The sequence below is a fragment of the Eucyclogobius newberryi genome, unplaced genomic scaffold (assembly GCF_026437365.1).
Source record: "Eucyclogobius newberryi isolate DKJ021-1_F unplaced genomic scaffold, fEucNew1.0.hap1 SCAF_22, whole genome shotgun sequence".
Lineage (NCBI taxonomy): Eukaryota > Metazoa > Chordata > Actinopteri > Gobiiformes > Gobiidae > Eucyclogobius > Eucyclogobius newberryi.
Genome location: NW_027315857.1, coordinates 15200951 through 15224739, shown reverse-complemented (window position 1 = coordinate 15224739; position 23789 = coordinate 15200951). Strand labels below are relative to the sequence as shown.

Sequence of the window (23789 nt, the reverse complement as noted above, 5' to 3'; positions counted from 1 at the left end):
CACTCCCTCAGTATAAAACAGTATTCAGCATGTGATGGAGGATTGTGTAGTGAGTGGGAGTTTGCGCCGGCCCCTTTGTGCGCCGTCCGAGCCCATAGACGCTCACGCCGTCCACAATAGCGAGATCAAATCAAATCAATTTATTTTTGTAAGGCCCAAAATCACAACAACAGTTGCCTCTGAGGGCCACAGGGAGAAATGAATCAACAATGTCTGTGGTGGCGATGAAGTCAGACAATGTCTGTGGTGGCGAGGGAGTCAGACAATGTCTGTGGTGGCGAGGGACGATGTCCCAGGGTCCTCTGTCCTTAGACTCTCCTTCTCGGCCAGGAAAAACTACAAAAAAAACCTCTTTGGGAAAAAAGCGTAGAAACCTGGAGGAGTTCCAGTGAAGGAGAGATCCGACTCTCACAGACGGACAGACGGACACGAGGGAGACTGGAGCTGGACCCACTCTTCAGGCAGATGAGGGACCGACTGAGGCGAACTGGACCCACTCTTCAGGCAGATGAGGGACCGACTGAGGCGAACTGGACCCACTCTTCAGGCGATGAGGGACCGACTGAGGCGAACTGGACCCACTCTTCAGGCGATGAGGGACCGACTGAGGCGAACTGGACCCACTCTTCAGGCAGATGAGGGACCGACTGAGTCGAGCTGGACCCACTCTTCAGGCAGATGAGGGACAGACTGAGGCGAACTAGACCCACTCTTCAGGCAGATGAGGGACCGACTGAGGCGAACTGGACCCACTCTTCAGGCAGATGAGGGACCGACTGAGTCGAGCTGGACCCACTCTTCAGGCAGATGAGGGACAGACTGAGGCGAACTAGACCCACTCTTCAGGCAGATGAGGGACCGACTGAGGCGAGCTGGACCCACTCTTCAGGCAGATGAGGGACCGACTGAGGCGAACTGGACCCACTCTTCAGGCAGATGAGGGACCGACTGAGGCGAACTGGACCCACTCTTCAGGCAGATGAGGGACAGACTGAGGCGAACTGGACCCACTCTTCAGGCAGATGAGGGACCGACTGAGGCGAACTGGACCCACTCTTCAGGCAGATGAGGGACCGACTGAGTCGAGCTGGACCCACTCTTCAGGCAGATGAGGGACAGACTGAGGCGAACTAGACCCACTCTTCAGGCAGATGAGGGACCGACTGAGGCGAGCTGGACCCACTCTTCAGGCAGATGAGGGACCGACTGAGGCGAACTGGACCCACTCTTCAGGCAGATGAGGGACCGACTGAGGCGAACTGGACCCACTCTTCAGGCAGATGAGGGACCGACTGAGGCGAACTGGACCCACTCTTCAGGCAGATGAGAGATAATGCCTCCAACACAGTGCAATTACAGCCCAATAATGCAGCAGACTCTAATTAGAGCTCAAATTGGTCTGGACGATTCAGACGTGTGCGCACCTTCCCTTTACCGCAGGACTGAGTGATATTCCAAATTAGAAAACCAGCAGCAGCCGAGTGGTCACTTCTTACAATCTGCGTCTTTCGTCGTCTCTACGGGATCTCTATATTCTCGTTATAAGAACAAGACGTTACAACATGTGTGGCGAGGTGTGTGCCTTTTTGGACGCTTTTGCGGTGCACCATTTACTCACTCCACACACACACAAAATGGTGGTCGGCAACTATAACCACAGCTGAATCCTTCATGACCATCACAAAAATGACAATATGTAACAATGTCAATAGTTATGTATTTCTTTTTATCTCAGGTGGGGATGTGTTTGTTATTTTTGTGGGAGAGTGTTCAGATTTGAGCTGTAAAAGGAAATAACTATTTTCATTCTGCCATTTAGTTATTGCTGCTCATGATTTTAAAGATGTAGTACTTTAGTCAAAATCAGACATCAATACTAAAACTAGTACAAAAACTACATACACATTTAACTCTAACCCCCACAAAAAAACAGAACTAGTAAAAGACTACATAGTACATAACATTAAGGAAAGTACAGTTTTTGTTTCTTGTCTTTGAAATCCAGTTCAAACGTTTAGTATTGTGACAACGCCATGGTTATTTTAAAAAACGGGTGTTCTGGGATTATCATATTCTGTCAGTGGCATAAAGCAGTTTCAGTGTTAAAGCTTACCATTTATATTTTCTGTAACAATATATTGCACTGCTAGATTTGATATCACACACTAATCCATCACATTCATATAAAAGGTAAAGTGTAAATTGTCTCGCCCTGGGACTCATAAGCAGTAAGGATTGTCCTAACAAGGCATTACAATAGTTAAAAGATGACAAATCTTTACACATTATATACGTTCAAATTCAAACGCCAGTGCAGAGTGGGACAAACTGTCGGTAACATTTCAGTAGAACCAAAAACTAAGGCGCAAAGTCCAGCCCCGCTGCGCTCATAAATCCCACTCTCCCGTGTCTCAGTAAAGAACCCGAGCAGCCAGCATCGCATTAAAAATGAATGTCCCGATGCAGAGTGAGAGAAACAGAGCGCGACACGCATTAATAAGACCAAAACTAAGGAGCAAAGTTCAGCTGTGTCGTTGCTAGGGGAGCAGACTGGACGCCCGCAGGGACCGGGGGCTCACATCTGAAGAGGAGGCATACGAACGGTCTCAAAGTAATGTGTAGTCATAACAAAGATGCGACAGAAGACGGCGGGAGGGGAAGGGGGACTGCTGCAGTGACATAAGAGCGTGAGAGGAAGTGAGCCCCCTGGTGATGCTAAGGGAACACTGCAGGGCTGAGCGGGGAAATATGCTCAAGTCAAGCAAGTTGTGCAAAAAGTATGAGCCACACTAAAGAGAGATGAGGGGGGAAAGAAAAAGAGAAAAGACGGAAAGAGGTGGACGAAAGGTACCCAGGAATTTATAGAACTAAAACTAAGGTAAAACATGTACAATGAGATCATAGTTCATAGGTTTTCCAGACCAAGATTCTGACTAAAATCCTGATGGTAGCCTTGAAAGTGTTTTTTGGTGCTAAAAAATTGTTTCTTTTATATATTAAAACAGGGATAGGGACGTCAAGGTTATTAGGTTAATCGATAATAGGGATTATTTAAGTCACTATGTAATCATAAGAACCAAAAAATAATCTTCATGACAATTTTAGAAACAAAATGCAGTATTTTTAGTTCAATCTAGCGTACAAAAAAAAGGCCTAAATGTAAAGACTTTTATTTTTTTTTGTCACTTAACTTTTATTTTGTCTAGGGTTTGTTACATTTCTTTTCATTAAGAAATGTAACAAACTTGAGGATTGGTAATATGTTAGAACACGGAAATGAAAGCAAAATAATAATTCATGATTATTGAGACACTGACTAAACTGTGAAATCTTTAAATTGTTATGTTTTCTTCTCACAATAATTGTAACTCTAAAATGTTATATTGTGATATCCCTATAGAAGAACTAACACTAGTACTAATATAGATCATTTGGGGATAAAAATGTTTTTTTTCAGTATCAATCCTAGCAGAAATACGTATCAAATTCAGTTTAGTATATGACATTTTTAGTGTAGTGATTATTATTGTATATTAGGACTGGGACTCACAGGGTCCCTCACGTTTTGATACACGGCTCACGATAAGATAGTATCACGTTTTTGCGATACATGCAGTAATCGATATATTGCGCATGATATTCTACGATGTATCACTATTTTTTAAAGAACCCACTACATTTCACCAACATTTTTCTTTGATAAACCACGACCTGCACAAACTCAAAATTAAATACACACATTTTAATAACCAAAATCAGTCAAAATGTCATCTGGTTTGCAGCAACATAAGTGTAGTGCGACCACAAAATAATTCAGGAAATTACACTAAAAATGACTAATTTAATAAATCGATACAGCAGCCCACAATATCAATACTGTCACACCAAATTTAGAATCACAATATATCAATATTTTGGAACACCCCTAAATATTATAGTTACACTAAATGCAGATTAGAGCTTTCTGCATGAACACAATCATTCATGTGTGTGCCACTGTCAGTTTTAAAGCTTCATATTGTATTGATATAGCTGTGGATTTGTGTGGCTTATCAGTTCTAGTTGGTATTTGACAAGTTTTGAGCGCTGCACATCTGGTGAGGGGCACGTTACAGGAACACTGGCTGTCCCCCGGCTGACAGTTCTACAGCAACAAACCCTGGCACTATTGAAACCACCAAACTGAACAATGCTCTGAAAAGACAAATCCATATTACAATGACAGCTCTGCATCCGATATCGAGTTTCGCATGTAATTAAGACATATCAGTCCAATTTGCCATCGACTGTCTCATTATGAGGGGTCTTTCTCCCCCACAGTCTGGAAACAAGCTAAACAATAGATGCTACCGATAGTTACTTTGTCGTCTTGGTTACAACCTACAGGCTCCTCTCCTGACAATGAGTTGATTTGATTAATTGATGAAAACTTGTTAATTGCTGCTAGGCTCCTCGTAGCGCCTATGGCTAAAGCGAGTAAACAAAAACATGTCCTTGGAGTGTGTCGGTGAAGGGCTGAACAACAGTTGCACATATGTTGAGCCTCAGTGGGCAGTAGTTTGTCATCTTAAATAAACACTACAACTACTAAAGGAGACAGCACCCTCGTTTAGCCTGTAAAGACGAGGCTGATGAGCTGTAGCATACAACATGTGATATAACTCGATGTTGGCTATCGCTTTAAAACATTGCCATGTTGTATGCTACAGCTCATCGTATATATATATATATATATATATATATATATATATATATATATATATATATATATATATATATATATATATATATATATATATATATATATATATATATATATATATATATATATATATATATATATATATATATTCTTATGGTATATTTTTATTTATATTAGGGACAGTGTACAATAAACATTGGCCAATAAAAAAGGGAAAAGTGCCTTGTACCATGGTAAAAAACAGGCTCAGGTATCGCCAGAAAAAGAGATGCTAAATCTCAGAGGGACGTTCCTGGTTAAATAAAAAGGTCAATAACAAAAATGCTCATTTCCACCTGTAGTCCCTGGGCAGGTTGTGTTGAAGATTGTGTTTTCATTTTCACAAAGTGAATCTTTCCAATGGGCTCCCTGCACAGCAGCTCAATGACTGTGTTCCTCACAACTAATGCAAACGTTTATTAAACCATTACGTATTTAAAAATATACATGCAAAAACTAGCTGAATTTTTTTAACTTCTCCGTTTATAACTAAAGAAGTGTCTGTCAGGGAAGTATTCAGCTCACGTGTAAAGTCTTTAACATGTCGTCAGTGACATCCACCTGCAGCTCACCGTCCACAGTTTGATCGTTCATCTCTATTAATATCAGCGTGACGCAGCAAAAACTCCATGGAGATAGAATTGGACTAGTCTGACTTCCTGTAGTGATTTCTGGCTTGAGCTAGTCGGACACTTGCGCACAGAGCCAGTTAAATTCTTAGAACATAAGATGCTACCATTATCTAAAACGTTAACAATCCCATGAGTAATACCTCTTTCTAGCTAAATATGTTATAATATCTTACTACGGCAAATTCAGTACAAAGAGCATATTATTTAGAAGCTGGACAAAGTTTTCAGCCAGCATTTTCCATCAAGGTCATTCCTACAGCAAATCAGAGTTCATCTGCTCATCTCCGCTCATGCCTCAGCTGCTCCATTACACTAAACACTAGAGCACCGCTCCCCTGAGACATGAGGCCGGACTTTAAACACAGCCTTGAATGAAGGAAAAACTTTTCTAAAAGAGCTCCCTGTGCTCTGCAAACGCCGAATATAAAAAGTACATACACGCGCACATATACATACAGGAATGAGCACCTTTTAATGTTTAACTTTGGATCTAGTATTGATTAGTCAGGTTTTTCACTGTTTTTACAGAGTTTACACAGATACAAATGCACCAAATATCTTTTAGCAATATTAACTGAAATAAACTGAGCTTATCTCCATAATCAACAAACAGCACCGGCGAAATCTGTTCAAACACTAATTTTCTAAAGTGGCGTTTTCGCTCACATTGTTGACATCCCGTTAGAAGCATTTACAGAGAAACTTTTCGTCGAGCCAGTTTGTTGAACACACAGGGTGATGGCAGCACTGTTTTAAAATTCCTGGGGAGAGTCCACTTTTGCAGAAACCAATTACAAACTGAAAAACGAAATGTCATTGTGTTGTCGCCTACGCTTTCCAGGTTCAGGTTTTGCGAGGGTTTGGAGTCATTTGTTTCAACGCATTTCAAATCAACCTCCATTGTCTGCACAGATCACATCGACTCATTTCATGCATTATTTTACAAACACCCAAAAAAAAAAAACGCAGGCTCCAACTGTTCAGCAGCGCCACCTCCAGCTTAGATTCAAACCTTTTTTCTCAGCACCATCGTCTCCATTTAACCTCTTTGAGAACGCGATTTCTACCTGTTCAAGTTAACTTACCGTGAAAATACCATCGTTATTAATCAACAAAAACAATACAACGCCAAAGCAGAAGAAGAAAAGGTCCATCCTACCTGTTTGGCGAGGTTGACGGCGTCTGCGTGAAGGCGCGCTCTCAGATGAGGGTCCAGTTGGAAGGCGGGCGCGATCTCCACAACCTTCAAAACCACAAGAGCCAGTTTACTTCCTTTTGTTTTAGAGTTATTTAGCACCAAAGGCTTTATTTAAAAAGGTCAATTGTAGTGTGAAATGGGGAGAGCGAGGGCAGAGACATTCAGCAGTGTCAGGGCCTAAACAGTGTGGTAAAATACAGTGCAGTACGGGATGTAGATATTTGTTAGAATCTGTTACATTTAGACATTATTAAGCATCAGTTTGACACATTTTTAGACTTGTTTTTTAGATTAGTTCACCTTGTGATGGAAGTGGATTTTGAACCTATTTGAAATGATGCCTGTTCCGCACTTACAGCCCTATGCTTAAGTGTTAGAGAGGTTGAAAAATACAGATTAGTGAGAACTGAAAGGAGAAACGGATTCAACATGTATATTATGAATGTTTTTACACCTATTTTGGTTTAATAGTGTAGATTTTACCCGAAAGAAATCAGGTAAAAGCTATTATTAACGAGCAAACCAGAACATGAAAGTTGGCTCTATTCATTATGCAATTTTTGATTGTGGAAATGGATGCAAAAGCACTTACTACTAAAAAAAACAAAAACATGTTTGGCCAATCCCTAATCCGCATAAGCAAACCACAACACGGGCAAAGAAAGTCGGTGGAAAAGCCAGAAATGTTGTCGACTCCCCAAATCCCACATCTACTTGAGAAAACCCCTCCCCTCAGATCGCACAGTCAAACAGATCAAAGATTAGGGGCAGAGGCAGATTAAGAAGAAAGGAACCAGCCTCTGACACCGACGGGAAAATAAACTGTAATTTGATTAAAACGGAGCAAAAGTGATGGAAATACAAGATCGAAAAGTGCTCCGCTGCATAATTAAATATCACGAGTCTTTGAGAAAACTATTAGCTGCAATAGTTGAGGATGATAAAGCAGATTTTTAAAAAGGAGAAAGTGAAGACGTATAGTTTGATGCAAGCGTAAAAAGGTAATAAAATGATTTAACAACAACAGACGTTTTAGTTTGAAAGTAGTTTGAGTGTATTAAGATGTATTTTACTGCATTTAACCAATCCATTAATCCCCCTAATGCAGTGTCATTTGAAATTTAAATTACTTTATGACCACCAAGTTGTTTGGCGAGCATCTGCGTGGGAAGTAATGTCAATAATGGACTCGTTTTTTATAGACTTTATTCCGGAAATGGCGGACTGATAAGCACATGGAAATAATTATGATAAGAACCGTTTCATTCATACAAATCTCAATGATCATTGATCTTATGAAACAGCCATAGTTTCTCTCTTTTTGTCCATTCATGCTGACGTAGCTTACATTAAAAGGATCTAAACTTTGCATTAAAAGCTTCTAAACATTCCTAAACGTGTTGCTACAAGAATTTGAGTTTGCACAGTTGCAGTAGGTGGAATTCTACATTTTTACATACATTTTTACGCACAGACGACGTTCATAGTTATTCAAATTGACCCATGATCCCGAGGTAAAACCATTCCCATTCAAATAGGGCTTAATATTCATTTTGTGTCTATATTTCATACAACCAGTGTAAGAAAGAAAGTGTAAGAAAGAAAGGGGAGTTTAATAGTGCGTTTTGGTTCTTAAATATCGCGTAGCATCATCGCACCTTCGCTATTGTAATCCTCTTAAAGTGTGTGTAGTTACCGTTTTAAGATTGCGGCAGTCATTTCAAATCTTCTTTTGGCGATTTAAAAAGGTAATTTGGTTGACAATTGCTCCGCGTGGCGTCCTAGCACGTGGAGTCCATTCACACAGCAGCATTAGCGCCGGTTAATTTCAATGGGTAATCCGCTTACTCCCAGCTGATGCGGACAGTCATGGCTATCACAGGTCTGGCCACCATCAGCCGTAATCCCTTTATTTATTAACGCAGCTAATTGGTCTTTTAGAGAAAATAAAAAAGGGGGTTGGACACAGGGGAGCTGGGACGGCTCCGCAGGTGGAACTCTCGCGGGTGACCTTTGCACGTGCCGCGGGCTTGGGCTGATTAGCATATCGCTGGAGAAAAGCCGCACGTGATCTTAAAAAAAAGGCGTTGAAACGGCAGTAAAAAAAGAACGGTGTTTACCTTTTGGTGCCGGCGCTGGATGGAGCAGTCCCTCTCGTAAAGGTGAATGACATTTCCATATTTGTCACCTGCAGCAGAAGAACGGCAGTGTGAAGAACAAACATGCGATGGGTAAGAATAAGGTACAAAAGGGAAGCGATTGGACAAAAAGGTGTGCAAACTTCAACGTCTACCTCCACGTTACCGGTCACGAGAAGACATTCTGAAGCATGATCTATTGCTGCAGTAACATTTAGGGATAAACGAAAATATTAAAACTACTTTATGCCACTCTAAAGCAGGATAATCTCAGTAAAACATTATTAAAACATACAGAATCATTAAAAAGGCATGAGCTGCATCAAATGAATAGCAGAATGAACCGATAATTAGCTATAGAAAACTCGCTACAGCTCAAATCAAACTCTACACATGATGAATACTAAGCCATAAAATACATTGTTCCATTTATTAAACAATGAGTCGATATAGTAATTATTGTGACACGCCTCTATGGATGAACTGGCAGTTGAGTACAAGCCTGTAAAGAAGGATTCAACCAGGCCGAGGCAGATTAGGTTACAAAAGGTCCCGTCATGTCAAACTTGTGTCTAGCATTCCACCGACTAATAGGCGCTCACAATTATGAGATAACACTGGAGAAAATAATGAACATCTCACACGTAGTCATAGTGACACAGTAAGCCAAGATGGGCGCCAAAGAATACAAGGACTGGACAGGAAACGGTGGCCGGCGCTGGGATTGAACCGCAAATCCTAAACCTTAAAACGCCGGCACACTTTCCTCGTTAATACTTTGCTTTAGCCTTCAGAGATCTAACACTGACAATAAAGAGTTGAAATAATGGCCCCTGTCTGGCCTGCGGCTCGGTTCGTGTGTGTATATAGTCGCCTACGTGCCGCCGCAGACTCCGCTGTGTCTTAACGAACGCCGCTTCGATCACAACAAAAAGGACGGTCCCGGTGTAAGTGGCTGAAGGCTCTTACCCATGATTTGGACTTCGATGTGTCTGGGTTTTTCAATAAACTTCTCGATAAACAGCGCTCCGTTCCCGAAAGCTGCCAGCGCTTCAGAGTAGGCCCGCTGGTAATTCTCCTCCAGCTCCTGCAAAAACACAACACAAATCCATATGTTCAGGTCGCCACCGCTGAGACCGACAATGTGCTTCAAAATAAAAACATGACTCTCTACTCCCTGAAACAAAGTCGGTTTAATTATAGCCTTGTACCTCAACAACACATCGGTCTCCTCAATTTCATTAAATACAAAAATAAAAAAATGTAACAGGCAATATATGGAAATTGATATTATATAGCTATAAAGTTTGACTTAATAAGGTTATAAGGTGGGATTTCTTCACTTGTGAGTAATTTTACAGATATTTCCCATTTGTCGGATAATTCAACCTCGACTAATAGGTTTAAAAGACATGCTTTAACATTTCTTTTGGATTGACATAATATTATCTGAATATTGTTATTTGGATTTTGTAAGGCAACTAAACATAGCATGTTAAATATAGCATTTTGAGCATTTTTTTTCTTTCTTATTCCTCCCTCCGGACAGCTTTCCGCCTGAGGCTGTGACATTGAAAGGATCACTAGGGAGGCAACCAGGAGTGGGTCAAAGGTCGTGGCTCAATCTGTATTTGTCAGACAATGTCCCAAGGTCCACAGAGTCCAGTCAGGAGACAGTCACCCCTCTGCTCCTCTCCCTCCCCGACTACAGTGCCCTACAGTGCCCTCTCTGCCGACAAACCAAGCAGACTTGTCAACCACACGACGAGACCACTCCTGAGGCCACTGGGGGGGAGGGAAATTAAGAATTCAAGATGCATCCATGTCTTGTCATCTAGTGGTTAGATACACATCACGTACACTGAACCAGTCGCAGAGTCGGCACTGCATTGTGAATGTGAGCCCCAGTATTGCATCTTTATAAAGTACAGAGTTTACATAGCAATTTAAGCTACAATCCACAACAGGTTTTATTTTATTTTATCCAGACGTGGTATTGATAAATACTGTCAAAGCTTTTGACCAAATTATGAATATTAGTATGGATGCACCGGTCCAGTTCATTTCCCTATACATTAGGACTGAAAGTGTCAAAAAAATATAGACTTACAATTTCTAAACAGGAAAAAGTTTTAAAGCAAATAAAAAAAAAATCTGATCATTAGAGGAATTTCAATGCACTGCAATAAACTCTTTGGTTTCGTAGATCAATATTGAAATACTTGCCATAGTATTTCTTGGCATCGGATCGGAGCCAAAAAAATAATCACTAATATCGGCCAGTACCGTAATCTGTAAGGATTCTGTGAGGATCTGTGAGGATTTTACAGTCAATTGCATGAATATAATTAGTTTTTTGCCGATTTGTAGCTACAATACCCAGACACCTTTGTAAAGAGTATTAATATTAAGGCCATAATAGCTCAAAAGAAAACAACCCCTGGAAACTTTGTGGGTTGCATTTGTTCCGGCTGCACATAACTCGAGTCTGACAGCGCGGGTCACCGAGGTTTTGAAACACACTGTATCTTCAGTCTGTGCCATTGGAACACAAGTCATGTCAGCACAAAGAAATATGGCACCACAGCCTCTACACACATGTACACAACTGTGCTAAATCTTTCATATTTAAGCTTGTTTTTAAATATTAGCGTAGCAATGACCAAAAAAGTATGTTTAGTGTAGATCCAAAACTGTACCCCAACTCGCACTGGACCTTAACTCACAAAAACACTACATTATACATCTTTATTCCTCTCAAAAATCATGACTACTTTTTAATATTTTTACACACTTGTTCTAATATTAGATACTTTATATTAGTAATTAATATTCAGCGTTATTACTATTCTATTTTTATATATTTTCTAAATATTTTTCAAATGATCTTTTACGGATAAATGTTTGTCTAAATCTAATCAAATTCACTCTAAATCGTGTGCCACCGACATTAATTAAAATTATCCATTTCCTCCCCAACAAAACGGGGATTCTGTGTTCTAATCTCCCCAATAATGAAACTTTACAGGAAAAATGTGACCAGGTAAGCATTAACAAAAGGCACGGTTTACAAAGGCTGCAATAATTCAAAGAAAAGACAGCGCGCACATCATATTATTCCTTCACACAATGATACAAGGCTATTTGTTACACTCTTCACATCTGCTGGAGGTGAATCCCCAGCGAATCGTTGGGAACAGTGAGAAATGTCAACAACTAATTAATTAGACCAGAGAACAATAAGGAAAAGGTCATATTTCTGATATATTGCTGACACATGTGTCTCAATAACTGCACAACACTGCCACTTTCTATAGATCACTGAACAGGAAACGCGCCGCATTTTTTCAAGGTAAACTTTCGCGAACGCTCACTGTGTGTTGCCCGTTTTCAAATGACACGACACCGTACCGGCCTTGGATAGGGATCGGTCATAATACGCACCTTTTGTGGTAATATAGACTACACATATACAGTCTTTATCTAGAGAGAAGGTGTAGTAGTATCACGCACCTCTGTCTTGGACTCAACTTTCCTCTCGCTGTCACATTGGACAACAAACAGCTGCTTCACGTGTGCGGCTAACTCGAGTCTACAGCGGTCACACGTGTTCCTGTAGTGGGCCAAACGCCGCCGGGGACCACTGAGCTAAACGGTTATGACAACTTGACACTTCATGGTGTCTGTGGCTCACAATCGTTTCACATAACTCTTACAGGAAATATCTGGTGCGTTTTGTTTATTTCAGCCTCACTCTTGTCAAAAGTCTGTACTAGAATGACCGTAACTCAGTATTAAATAAGTGTTAAATAACAGTAACAGTTACCTACCTTATTTAATAACAGTATTAAATAAAGGCAGTGTCATCATCATTTTTTTTCAATAAAAAGCATGTGGTTTGGAGCGGGGTTCAGAGTTCAGAAATGTAAAAAAATTTGTTAAAATATTAAACTTAAGGTAATATCTAAAAGCTTTCAATATTAATAAGAAAATTTAAGGAAGACTGATCAATAAGAAGCAATTGCACAGCCCTACCATTAAGTAGGAATAGAACATGTATTCATCTCTAATCATAAAGAATAATGTATACCAAATATCATCAAAACTAAAGAGGCAACAAAGCGTCCCAAGTTTCCGTGAACTTGCAGTGGAAGCAGTTACAAACTTAACTTATGCTGACCGTGTAGAAACAGGCCAGCGATGGATGTAACATAAAATAGCCGTGTACTGGAAGCTACACGATTCAAACCTAGTCATTACGACAAGAGTCCATATGACAGCCCATCATTACAGCATCCTACATAAACATGAGAAAAAGGACATGCTGGCGACAGATGTAAACTAAAGTGGCAATGAAGCGCACTAGAAACAGCCATTTTCAGTTTATATAGAGATGAATATTGCCCATCTTATGCGTCTCGACCTTTGATATCAAATAAGAACACTTTCTAGTATGTACCACAAGGTCTAAACTAGGACTAAAGTCAGGCTGAAAGACGACTTTAGTAGTGATAGGCACTTGAATTAGAGATAGAATTAAACTTTAATTAAGTCTGACCAAATCCAGTACTGAACCCAGACTAAACCAGTTATACCATTACTGGATTTTCAAGAAACACAGATCTAATATAGTGTATAGGTCAATTCACATAATAAGTGTTGTGAGTGCTTAATTTTGTTTTAAATGCCCCGCTGTTGCTACTATACGTTATAAGCCTTTTAACCAGCATGTCGTCAATTAGATACATGACAGTTATGAGTCATTTGATATAATTAAAAGCAATGCAATTCATCTGCACTGAACAGCATTAGTCCGTGGAGCTCATTGTGAAGGTCCTTTCGGTCTGAACTGACCTCTATCTCTCGGACCACCCTCATGCCTCGCCCTCCGCCTCCGTAAGCCGCTTTGAAGATGATGGGGAACCCGTAGGTCTGGGCGAACACCTGGGCCTCTCGCAGACTGGCGATGGGTGCGTCTGTTCCTGGCACGACGGGGACACCTGCAGGCAAGGAGGGTGCAGGGGTGAATACGTTATAGGACGGTATCGAAGGGTCATCTAGATCGGTGAGGCTCCCAGGGGTACGAGACAAAAGTGGGACAAAAGCAGGACAAAAGGAAGGCTAGACCTGAGCTAGACCCGAACTACACCTGAATTAAACATAAATTAAGCTAGACCAAATCCAAAATTAAACCCAGACTAAACCAATTAAATTACCCTTTAAATTCAATGTTTAAAAAAAAATAGAACAGACAATAATTTCAACAATATAAGACATTCGGGGAATCAATACACAATTTTAGACTGATTTCCACCAGGTGACATAGAAACCAGTCCATACCTGCACTGATGGCCAGGGATCGAGCCTCCACCTTGTCGCCCATCTTGCGCACCGTTTCTGGGGTTGGACCCACAAACATGACCCCCGCATCAACGCAGGCCTGGGCGAAGTCTGACCGCTCGGATAGGAAGCCATAACCCGGGTGGATTGCGTCAACATTATTGTCCTAAAGAAGAAGGAAAAAATAGCAGAACATGAAACAATTCACCTTCACAATCAACGTCGAGTCACTGGTCTTGTTTGCAAGTTGTTAAAGATTTGCATTAAGATGTTAATTTCATTTTCTTTAACACTTGAAAGTAGTCAAATTAAAATACAAACTGAACATTCAAAACAAATGCAGGAATCAGATGCATAAAGAAAATGACCGGTAATGTAGCAGTAGGATATGGACCGATACACTATACAGTGCATCCGGAAATTAATCACAGGGATTCACTTTTTCCATGTTGTAGTGTTACAAAATTGATTAAATTCATTTTTTGCCTCAAAATTCAAGAAATATCCCATAAGTACAACGTGAAAAAATGTTGTTAGAATTCTTTGCACATTTCTTTTTTTTTTTTAAACACCTGCTTTGTTGAAGCACCTTTGGCACTACTTACAGCCTCAAGTCTTTCTGAGTATGAGCTAATAATTAGTTTGTTTCTTTTGAGATCTCCAAGTGCCTTTTTTTCAAACTCCAGGCGGACTCATGTGCCTTTTACTGAGGAGTGGCTTCGGTCGGGCCACTCTGCCACACAGGCCTGATTGATGGAGTGCCGCAGAGGTGGTTGTTCTTCTGGAAAGTTCTCCTCTCTCCAGAGACATGCAGGAGGTCAGAGTAACCATCGGGTTCTCGGTCACCTCCCCGACTAAGGCCCTTCTCCCCCGACTGCTCAGTTCGGCCTGGCCCAGTTCTAGAAGAGTCTTGGTGATTCTAAACTTTTTAAATTTACAGATGATGGAGGCCACTGAGTTCATAGGAACCGTCACTGCTGAAGGAATGTTTCTGTCTCTTCCCCAGATCTGTTCCTTGATCCCGTCTCGGAGGTCTACAGACAGTTCCTTGGACTTTATGGCTTGGTTTTTGCTCTGACATCACTGTTACTGTGGGACCTTATATAGACAGGAGTGTGCTTTTCCAAATCATGTCCAATCAACTGAATGTACCACAGATGGACTCCAGTCAAGTTGTAGAAGCATCTCAAGGAGGATCAGTGGAAAACAATGTTTTTTTATTTTATTTTTAATAAATTTGTAAAGAATTCTAACAAACTTCTTTCATACAATTGTAGATTTGTTAAGCAAATAATTAATTGTATCTATTTTGGAATAAGGCTATAAAATAAAATGTGGGAAAAGTGACATCCTTAGCTTATCTGCTTTTGACTTTAAATCTCAGGCTGAATAAATTAAAATAAAAGCTTGATTTGAACACTTAAATGTAAAGAAGTAAAGAAGACACTGCACCAGATGTGACTACACAGCTCTGTCATGGGTTTGCAGTAAAGTAGAGTTATGGATACATTTGTAGCATATTCAAATCAAAATTTGCCCTACACATCGGCCCAAACATATCAGCAGAGCTCGTCAACCAACGGCTGCTCTGGTTTGGAACTGGCCATAAAAAAAACGAAATAAAAAACAGTCTAGTATAGCGGTTGAAACTTAAGAGGCCAGGTTTCACAGCTAAAGAGATAATTACTCCACATTACATTTCCCAAATTTCCATTTCATTTTATACTTGGGTTCAACTGTACTCGAAAACTGTGCGTAACAAATTAGTTTTATTTTCATTGTTTTTTGTGTGCGTTTTGTGTTCTTTGTGTTAGGGAAATGTACAGCAGCAACAATAAACGCAAACGCCTGTAAAAAAGCCCCAATGAGTCCTGGTTAACAGTTAATGAGGGACACGAACCATTACACAACAAGCAACTGCTTTAGGAACTCCTGTGAGCAAGACAAATACACTTGAGTAAACACACAGTAAAGATCTCTGCCTCGTCTAATCTGTCATTTCCTAATTACCAATAGGATGGAGAGGCACGTCGAGTTGTGTTATATCTGAATTATTCGTTAAGAGTTTTGTTATTTTGACATAAGAGGTTTACCCAACTTAAAACTAGTCCCTTTAAAAGTTAAAACAACCAAAAGTCTTTATAGCCTTAAGACCAGGGAAGCGAAGGCGATTGAAGCAGCGTGGACTCAGAACTGCTTCACAAACTGATCAGAAAGGCCAACATCACATGATCTGTCTGGGTGGAGTCTACAGGTGCTTCCCATGTTCTCCATGTTTATTTCATTTATCCATTTAATGTATTTATGCATTTATTTATTTTGTATGTATTTATTTATGTATCTATGTATTTTTTTTATTATTTTTTTTTTATTTTATATTTATTTATTTTTTATTTATTTATGGACATAGCATTTGGACGAACCAGATGCAATGTTTTAAGTGTTATAGCAGAATATGCTCATTTTCAACACCCGTCCATAGGGCCAATTTAGAGTTGCCAATTTTACTTAACACATGCATGTCTTTCTCTGGCTTCCTCCCATCATCCTTAACATGCATGAGTTAGGTAACCTGCCCCTAGTGAGGGAATGGTTGTCTATGTGTCTCCGTGTTAACCCTGTGATGTGATGAGCTGGGGCCCCGTCACTGGCTAAGGCCCAAAGTCCCTGGGATAGTCTCCAGTCACCCGCAAAACTGAACAGGAACCGTAGTAAATAAATGAAACAAACTTTGAAACATTCAAGAGAAAATAATAATGTCCAAGTGACGTGGACCAACCAAAGCTGTGTGCAGTGTACCCAAATAAAAGGAACCCCACCAAAACCCTGGGAGGAGTCTAACAAGGGACAACAATGTCAGTGACTCAACTAAAAGCCCTGCATTTCAGTTCTATCTTTGTTCAACTCTCCCAAAGAGACAGTCACATATAATGTCGGGGTCAGCGTGAAAGTGCAGCGCTGTACTGGACACACAGACGGCAGGAGATGCTGAGGGTGCTGAGGCTGACAGATAGAGCCATCTCTGGATCGCTGTGGACCATCTGCTCCTGGATAAGGGGCAGACTATAATTATGGGCTGTCCCGTTGTTAAGGGAGCCGTTACAAGCAGGAGAACAGCATAGAGACGCGTACACGCACCATACAGATTTACTACGATGTGGCCGGGGTATGAGCAGGTAGAGCAAACTGCCTCCTCGGAGACGGGCGAGGCCATTACAGAGCCGAGAGCAGCCCCAGGCACACACATCCATACAAGTGACACATCCACAAGACAAAAGGCAAGAGTGAACAGTGTCAACAGCAGCCACACAAGAGAAGATGAATGTAGCCAAACAAGCACTGGAACAGAAAATGTCTACTTGGATGGAATACAGTAATGTACAACAGAAAGTAGAGGCTTGGTCCTTCAAGATGTTCCTAAATAAAAGCATGAATAAATTAAGCTGTATAATTAAAGTGTTTTTGTGGTTTATTGATTGTATTTTGTAGGATAAAAGTGTCATGTAGTGTGGACCTCAGACTCAGTCCAGTCGTGTAGTGTGGCCCTCAGACTATAATCACACTCAGTCCAGTTGTGTAGTGTGGTAAACAAACATTAGCATGCTAACAGTGGAGCTTATCGGAGAATAAAACACTATATTTAGATGCAAAGAGCGCACAGTGGACTCATTTTCACCCGAGTAGACGCTTTTACTATGTATCTGTACTGTGGCAAAACAGATTTTACATTATTACAAGCAAAAAATGCTGATAAAGGCCCTTTAATTTTGCTTCTAGAGTTGTTACGGTTGTTTTTTTGTTCTTGCAAATATATTGCGGCCTGTATAATCACGATTAGCGATTAACTGAATAATCTTGACATCCATAACTGTAATATACGTTTGGATAGACACACTTCCTCATGCAGGCCTAAAACGAGCACAGCCACATGCACACACTTGAGCACACTGTCTTTGGGCTCTCTGTGGCGCGGCTCCAACACAGACAGACGGATTTGGGAAAAATGAGTTGGACATTGGTGAAGGTTCCCTCGGCTTGGCTTGCTGACCACGTGCCCACGGAAAATTATCAACGGCGAGAGATTGATCAGAGAAAGCGATAATGGCAGGGCGTGCTGGGCAGTGCCATGGCGACGAGAGGGGGAGGGCGAGAGATGGAGGGAGAGGAAGACAAGTGACGGGCAACGAAATGTGATGCAAACACTCTGATACGAGAAGTGAACGTGAAATGATTGTGTTGAGAAAAACTGAAAGAGTGCACAAGAGAAAGGACTCGATGTGCGTTTGGCGTTATGAAAACAGTTTGGATCATATTTCTCGCTATATTGAAACGTTATAGTTAATCATGTTTTTTACCTTGGCCACTTTGATGATGTCAGGGATGTCCAGGTAAGCAGCGACGGGAGGCAGACCTTTTCCAATCAAATATGCTTCATCTGCCTTCTGCCTGCGGAGACAACGCATTAGAAATTAGCTGACAAAAAGCTACAGATGTCTTTAGCACACTTCACCGGGCATTAGCGAGAAGATTACGCCAAATTTGTATTTCGAGCTGCCTTTGTGAAGACTATGGATAAGCGATGTGGAGGCCATTTAAATGTAAATTTGACAAAATGCACAAAAACAAACCTATAGAGATTTGTCAGTCACTGAAAGGGAGCAAAACCCCAGATTAGAGTGTGTCTATGAGTGCTGCCATTTCCTGGGCCAATACAGCTTTATTTATGTATTATTTAAAGCCATAAAAACAAAAAAGGGCACTAAAAAAAAAAAAAACACTGGAGGCGAGAAAATGTCCGTTTTGCCTCACAAATTGATCCTGCTTATAATCAATCTTGAGCCGCTGGTGGTCTAGAGTCAACATTAAAGAAGTAAATCAGATCAAACCAAGTGCTAAATCTGGACTTAATCATGACTGAACACAGACTAATTTGGAAAAAGGACAACACAGTACACACACCAGGGCAGACTAAATCGTTCCAGCATGTGAGGAGCATTATGCAGGCCATAATCTGGATTTGGGACCAAACCAAACTTGAAATGAACAAATTGTAAACTAAAACAAAACCGTACTTATGCACTTGGAATTAAATCGTTAACCTGGCTGTAATCACTTAAAGAGAATACGCCCCAACGCTCGCTCTAATTGTAATCAATACCCAACAGAAGAAGTCTTCAGTCGCCCTGTCAGATACCTGCAGGTGATTCTCTGCCTTATTTACCACACTGCAGGCCTCTTCGCCTTTTAAATATACTGAGCAGCAGTTGTTGCATGAGGATGTCACAATGTCAAGGATTGTGAAATATGAATGCATTTGTCTTTTGTACTAATAATGACACGGTCTTTAGGATAATAAATAAAAAGTTAGGACATTTAAAACGTGTCCTGGATAGACACTTTTTTTAAATTACTAAAACCTGTGACATTATTACCACAACCAACAACAGTAAAGTGACTTCTCCCGACTCTGGCCTGGTTCAGTACCTGTGCATTTGTCCGGTGTCCTGTTCAGAGTACACAGCCACAGTGCGAATCCCCAGCTCTGTGCAGGCTCGGAACACTCGAATGGCAATCTCACCTGGAAAAGATATAGATCAACAATCATCCTATATGAACATTTTGGTTTGATTAGTCCAGTGCCTGAGGTGTGGATATTGAATGTTCTTATTAGGTGCCCGACACAAACAAAAAAGATTAGTCATGTTTAAAAATATATCTTAGCAAAAATAAATGCTAAATCGCAGAATAAACTATAGTTGATGCAATTGTTCCGTCAGTAAGGTTATAAATGAGATTGTCTTTATTATTTTCATCTTTGTTGTGCAGAAGTCATAAACAGAAGTGAAAGGAGGCAAATCATTACTTTTTGAAGAAACAAAATGCTTCTTTATTTTTTATGACACAAATTGTTAAGACCAATCTGGTCTAAAATAGGCTGGTAAAAGCAGCACATCACACTCTAAACACAAACCCTGGTCAAAATCAGTTGCAAACCAAGTCACCAAACCATCTATCCTTTCAGTTTAACTGTACAACAGAATTATTTTGTGCCCGTCAGGTCATTTTTTCCCATGCCTGTCCATGTCTGCCTGCCCCATGGGGCAAGCAGACATGGACCATGTAAGCACCTGGAGCCTTGGACATTAAGTGTTAGAAGAGGAGGTGCACAGCAAGATATTTAGAACTAACTTTTCAAAAAAGCACAAACATTTTCATGGTAGGTGCATTTCCACTGTGAGAAACAGAATCCGTAAATAACATTGTATGATATTTTTAATGTTTTGTACATTATTGCTACCGTCCCTCACAGTGGAACTGCATCTACAATGAAAGGTCAGAGCCCTCCATAATCTTTCAAGTCTTTCAGGGTGTTCTAATACTTATTTTCCTCAGCATACACGTAGAACACAGCTGAGGGTAAAATGTACAAAGAGAGTGTTCCAGGTCTGACAGAAGAGTCATATTGTTACCAATTGTAAATACATTTATCACTTACATCAGAATTAGAATACTTTGATTAACAACAAGTTAGTATTTGGCATTTATTGGTTAATCTATTGGTTTATCTTCAGGCTAACTAAAACTCCTGATGTGTGATGACACACTCCTGAGCTCTAGATTTTGAAGCAACATTAGAATTTTTACCATAGTAAGAAAAATACAAGGTAGAAAAGACCTGCCCTAAACCAGAACTAAGCAAAACTGGTGGTGGTGTCGTCAATGCAGAGAGGCAAGAAATAAAAAAATCAGAAAACATCAAAGACAAAATGAGTAAACCAGTAAAAGCGCCTTTGACACATGCAAAAATCACCTTTATGAGCTTTCACATACGTTTCCTCATCAATAACACCAGCCAAAATGTAATTTTTATGACAAGCATTGTCATTGCGATTAGATTTGCAATTTATCTTTGAATATTAGAATTCTGTTCAGAGGGCACATTTTTAACACGTCCAGGAGCATTAACATCCAAGAGAAGATGGAAAGCTGAACTGTGACGCTATTAAAAGAATCCCATGCATTTCAGAACAGAGGTCTAAACTTCAGAGTCAGCAGCTTTTATAGAAAAGATATAATATAAAATGAGATTATAGTTTGCCAATTGGTGGACTTTCAAATAGCAATTTTGATCTGACTGTAATCCCATCCATCTTGCAGCCCTACGGAGAAAGGTTTAATTTAATTAATACAAGTTTAACAGCGGCCCTGGAGCAGGCGCAAAACAAGTCCAAAAACTGATCTTCCCCATGCACTAACGTTTTAAAAAGACTGAATGTATCTTCACAGTCTCTGACATTCTGGAGTTTTTAAATCAAACTAGCAACAAAGTAAGATTAGCAACAAAGTGTTAAAACAGAAAAGCAGTTCACAAGAAATAAAGTGAAAAGTGAACAGAGAATGAAACATGAGTGAAACATGAGTGAACGTGACATGGGGCGATGGGACTAGAGCCAGAGCAAACCTGACGAGTGCTCAACATGAAAGGGCTAAAGGAGGGATGGAGTGAGCAGAGCAGAGGGCAGAGGGAGCAGGATATTAGTGAAGAAGGCAGGAGATGTGCTTGGTCAAGTGGAAGCCAATGTGATATGATATGATATGATGGTCGGGGCCCCGGCCCTCAATCACACAAGCCCAGAAAGGAGCACGGTCTGGTGGATCTGGCCAAATGTGGAGGAGGAGGGGCCGGAGAGGGAGGGAGGGGAGTGACAGGGAAAATACCATGGCTTGGGAGTAAGTGTGAGCGCTCACACTGGTCCATTTGAATACATGTGAGGATTAAAGATTGTCACGTTGTAAACATGATGGGCTCCACCAAGATGTGTTTATAAGAAGAGTTTGTTTTATTTAGATGTTCAGACTGAAATTGGCACAATCCACACTTTTGTTACCGATTGACAGCTTTAAGTTGTATTTTGCTTGATTCATGAAGGTTTTTTGTTCACAAGCTCATGTTGTCTTGAGCAGTCAGATAAGTTTTACTCTGATGTTTTCTGTGCATTTCTGACCTGAAATTGGATATATTGACCTGCTTTATTCATTTTTGTATGCATGATTTACTGTTGTATGGTTAATTTCCTCTGTTGCCAACAGAGGGTGTGATAATGCCTAAATTGTGCACAGAAAAAGAGTAATTTCTATTCACTAAGATTTTTTTCCCCATCAAAACACATTATTTTAAGATGTGAACTACAATGCCAAAGTTAACAGTTTTTATTAGGTAAGCTTCATTTTTAAGAAGTTGGTATGAGTCATCTAGAGATAATGTCTATTACTGTTGCTACTAATGCTTCTCATCCATACTTCAGCGTTGTACAGGCCACACAGCCCAGAAACAAATGAAAGCTAAGGAAAAAGGAGTGACCAATGGACAAGCATGCATTTAGTTACTTCATCTGTCAAGTGGCAGAACACAAAAAAAATAACTGCACTGTCAATAATAGGAAAAACTATGATTTGTTTATAGTAAAACGTTGGACGATCAGCCTCTGCTTTGCTACAGAGTTTGTGGGAATTGGAACATTTTATAATTCCAACCAATAATTGCAACCACAATTAAAATAAGCATAGTAAGCACAAAGAGGTCCAAGTGAATATTACAAACCCATAATGTAGCTCTATTTTTGCAATCAAGTAATTCAAGTGGTAAATGAAACTGTGTCAGACATGCTTTAACTCCACACAGAATGCAGCTGATGCAAGAGGCACAAAGTCAACACCGCCGCCTGCCTCTGCCTGTGTGCATATGATGTGTGTTTCAATATCTGCATGGAACTGGATGTGAATCAGAATGGAAATAGAGTCTTGTCTTGCCTCGAGAAATGTTCAAATGTCAGGTTTTTGCTTTTAAATTATACATTCAATTGCATTAGCAAATTTAATTAAACAGTCTTGTATTAGGAGGGGAGCAATTTACAGTATTGACGATAATATAACATTGTTGTTTAGAAGAAATGCAAAATTAAATGTTCTTGTATATTATGGCTGAACATAGTCTAAAATGAGGGTAAACCATGATCGAGGTAAGTTAAGGCAGGCAGCACATTCTACAGTTTAAGGAAGTTATTATTCTAGACCAGTCAAAATCCTGCCACACATTTAAGTGAATTAACGTTTGTGGTCAAATATTCAGTCCTTTCACATTTGTTTGATACATAAACCTAGAGCTGGGCACCTGTAAGTGGCCAAGTTGAAAAAATGACCCATTAAAGGGCAGTAATATTGCACCCTTTATGCCCTCTGATCTGGTGAGTGCAGCAGTCGCAGGTACTGCCATGGTGTCCTTGGGCAAGACAACCCGCCTCGCCCCCAGTGTCTGCCACACTGGTGTGTGAATGTGTGCATGAATGGGTGAGTGGTTACTGAAGTGCCCTGAAAGGAGAAAAGTGTTACCATAAATGTGACCATTATACTACACGCTTCAGTCTCTGTGTGGCCACTTATAATTACAGATAATACAGGCTACTATACTAACTTACATGACATAACTCCAAAACAACAAAGTTATACATTTTAATACATATCCCACTTCCACTTAAACCTTAAATATGTGGTGTCCACAGATTTATTCGTTTTCGTCTCAAAGATTTTTGGACGTCATGCTAAAGACGTGTAGGTTCCAGATGCCGTGTGGTAGTGCCATCTTAGCTGTGCCTTTCAGCTGTGTTTTTACCCTGAATACATTTGGTAGAAGAAGAGGAAAGAGGGAATGTGTGTCCCATTTGTAGCTAAGCTTGTGTTTA

The 23789-nt window shown here is 40.4% G+C and overlaps 1 protein-coding gene across 1 annotated transcript in view; it reads right to left on the bottom strand.

The window, feature by feature from the left end:
* The window catches only part of LOC140372094 (pyruvate carboxylase, mitochondrial-like), a 340452-nt gene that overhangs the window by 316060 nt on the left and 603 nt on the right, over positions 1 to 23789 (bottom strand). Inside the window, exons 2-8 of the mRNA XM_072459379.1 lie at positions 19534 to 19627; positions 18405 to 18495; positions 14050 to 14215; positions 13564 to 13709; positions 9679 to 9796; positions 8692 to 8759; positions 6533 to 6616 (exon numbers count right to left, since the gene is read on the bottom strand). Coding sequence (XP_072315480.1) covers positions 6533 to 6616; positions 8692 to 8759; positions 9679 to 9796; positions 13564 to 13709; positions 14050 to 14215; positions 18405 to 18495; positions 19534 to 19627 — 767 coding nt within the window. The remainder of the gene's footprint in view (positions 1 to 6532; positions 6617 to 8691; positions 8760 to 9678; positions 9797 to 13563; positions 13710 to 14049; positions 14216 to 18404; positions 18496 to 19533; positions 19628 to 23789) is intronic.